This window comes from Cyprinodon variegatus, unplaced genomic scaffold, assembly GCF_000732505.1.
Source record: "Cyprinodon variegatus isolate N-32 unplaced genomic scaffold, C_variegatus-1.0 Scaffold1613, whole genome shotgun sequence".
Classification (NCBI taxonomy): domain Eukaryota; kingdom Metazoa; phylum Chordata; class Actinopteri; order Cyprinodontiformes; family Cyprinodontidae; genus Cyprinodon; species Cyprinodon variegatus.
The window spans coordinates 105,140-106,503 of NW_015152066.1; the positions used below are offsets into that span (position 1 = coordinate 105,140).

The 1,364-nt window shown below is 38.1% G+C and overlaps 1 protein-coding gene across 1 annotated transcript in view; it reads left to right on the forward strand.

Annotated features, from left to right (window-relative positions):
- LOC107104096 (chromosome unknown open reading frame, human C7orf60) overlaps positions 1 to 1,364 on the forward strand; it is a 6,697-nt gene that overhangs the window by 3,006 nt on the left and 2,327 nt on the right. Inside the window, exon 2 of the mRNA XM_015404015.1 lies at positions 878 to 891. Coding sequence (XP_015259501.1) covers positions 878 to 891 — 14 coding nt within the window. The remainder of the gene's footprint in view (positions 1 to 877; positions 892 to 1,364) is intronic.

The following is a 1,364-nucleotide window of genomic DNA, read 5'->3' on the forward strand; positions in this document are numbered from 1 at the left end:
TGAACTGGAAAGTGACCTGAGATGACATGATGTGAATTGGAGCTATAGAAATAAACTGAATAGAATGGAATTGCTTTGAAGCGCCGCCATCTGTTGTTGGCATCTGTGATACTGGATCAACATTAGTGAACTTTTTATACCTGACATATTGATCTATTTGATCAGTTAAATGTCTCCAAACGCCCCGATGTTAGCCTCATGTTTATTTACAGTCAGTCAAACATCAGTGTTTACAGTCTGGAAAGGACAACGTGTCAAACTAAGGAAAAAATTATTAATATGCAACTTTCAGAAATGTTCCGACTTTTAATGGTTCTAATATTGTGCAGCTTGTTTAATTATGTTACAGATATTTGCTAATTAAAGGTCTATTGCAAGCATTAGGATTCCCTAGATATGGAGAGGACAGAAAACAAATGCAAGCCACACTTTTCAGTTTTGAACAGCCATGTAATCACTTTTATTTCCTATTCTTTTACTTTTCATTTAATTGCTACTTTTTGTTGGACTAGTTTGCAAAATGAAAATCAACTTCCATGGATTTAAAAACAACAGATCGTTTTTGATGTTGATGAACTTTGAACTTGATGTTTTCTACGTTTTGAGTGCGACTCTGTCGGATCTTTTTGTCGCAGCTTCTCAAATGAAACATCTTGTACAGAAACTGCAAACGCGTGCAAAGAACAGCGGTTCTTTTTTTAGTTGAGCAGCTGTCTTTTTAACTAAAATCCTCTTTTGCAAGTTTGGAAAAACCCGTCCGACTCATCAGCAGAGTAATGACTTTAGCGCCAGAGAGCTCAATATATTTTTGAATAAATACATTTTCAAACTTTCTCTGTGAGCCGCCTACGTCCCAGCCTGCGCTGCTGCCGGTTAGCGGCGCTGCTGCCGGTTAGCGGCGCTCCTTTAAGGCCTGCGTGGGTTTAGAAGCAGAAAATCAAAATGGCAGATGGAGAATCTTAATGTTGAGAAGATGAAGAGAAAACTGCTGCAGATCCTCCGCAGTTTATTCTCATCTTCCAGTTAAAAGTAACAAACTGGCTGTTTGCTTTGAACCTAAAAACCTGTTTTTCTCCTTTTTTCATTTTTAAATCTCAGAGCGGTAAAAAAAAACAAACAAAAAAAACAAGGAGAGCTTCAGAAATAATTTAGTGAATAAACTTCAGGAAATGTTTGCAGTTCCTCTTCCAGTCTATATTCTTATTTTATTTCTTGCTTAAAACAGAATCCTAGAAGTTTTCTGTGGTTTTTTGAACGGCTTCATGCTTTGATGAAGAGGAAGTCGGGGGGGTGGGGGGGTTATGATTGGTTAATGAGTAAAGCGCGTGATCCAGGAAGCTTTGCATGGATTCACTGGTTCCCCC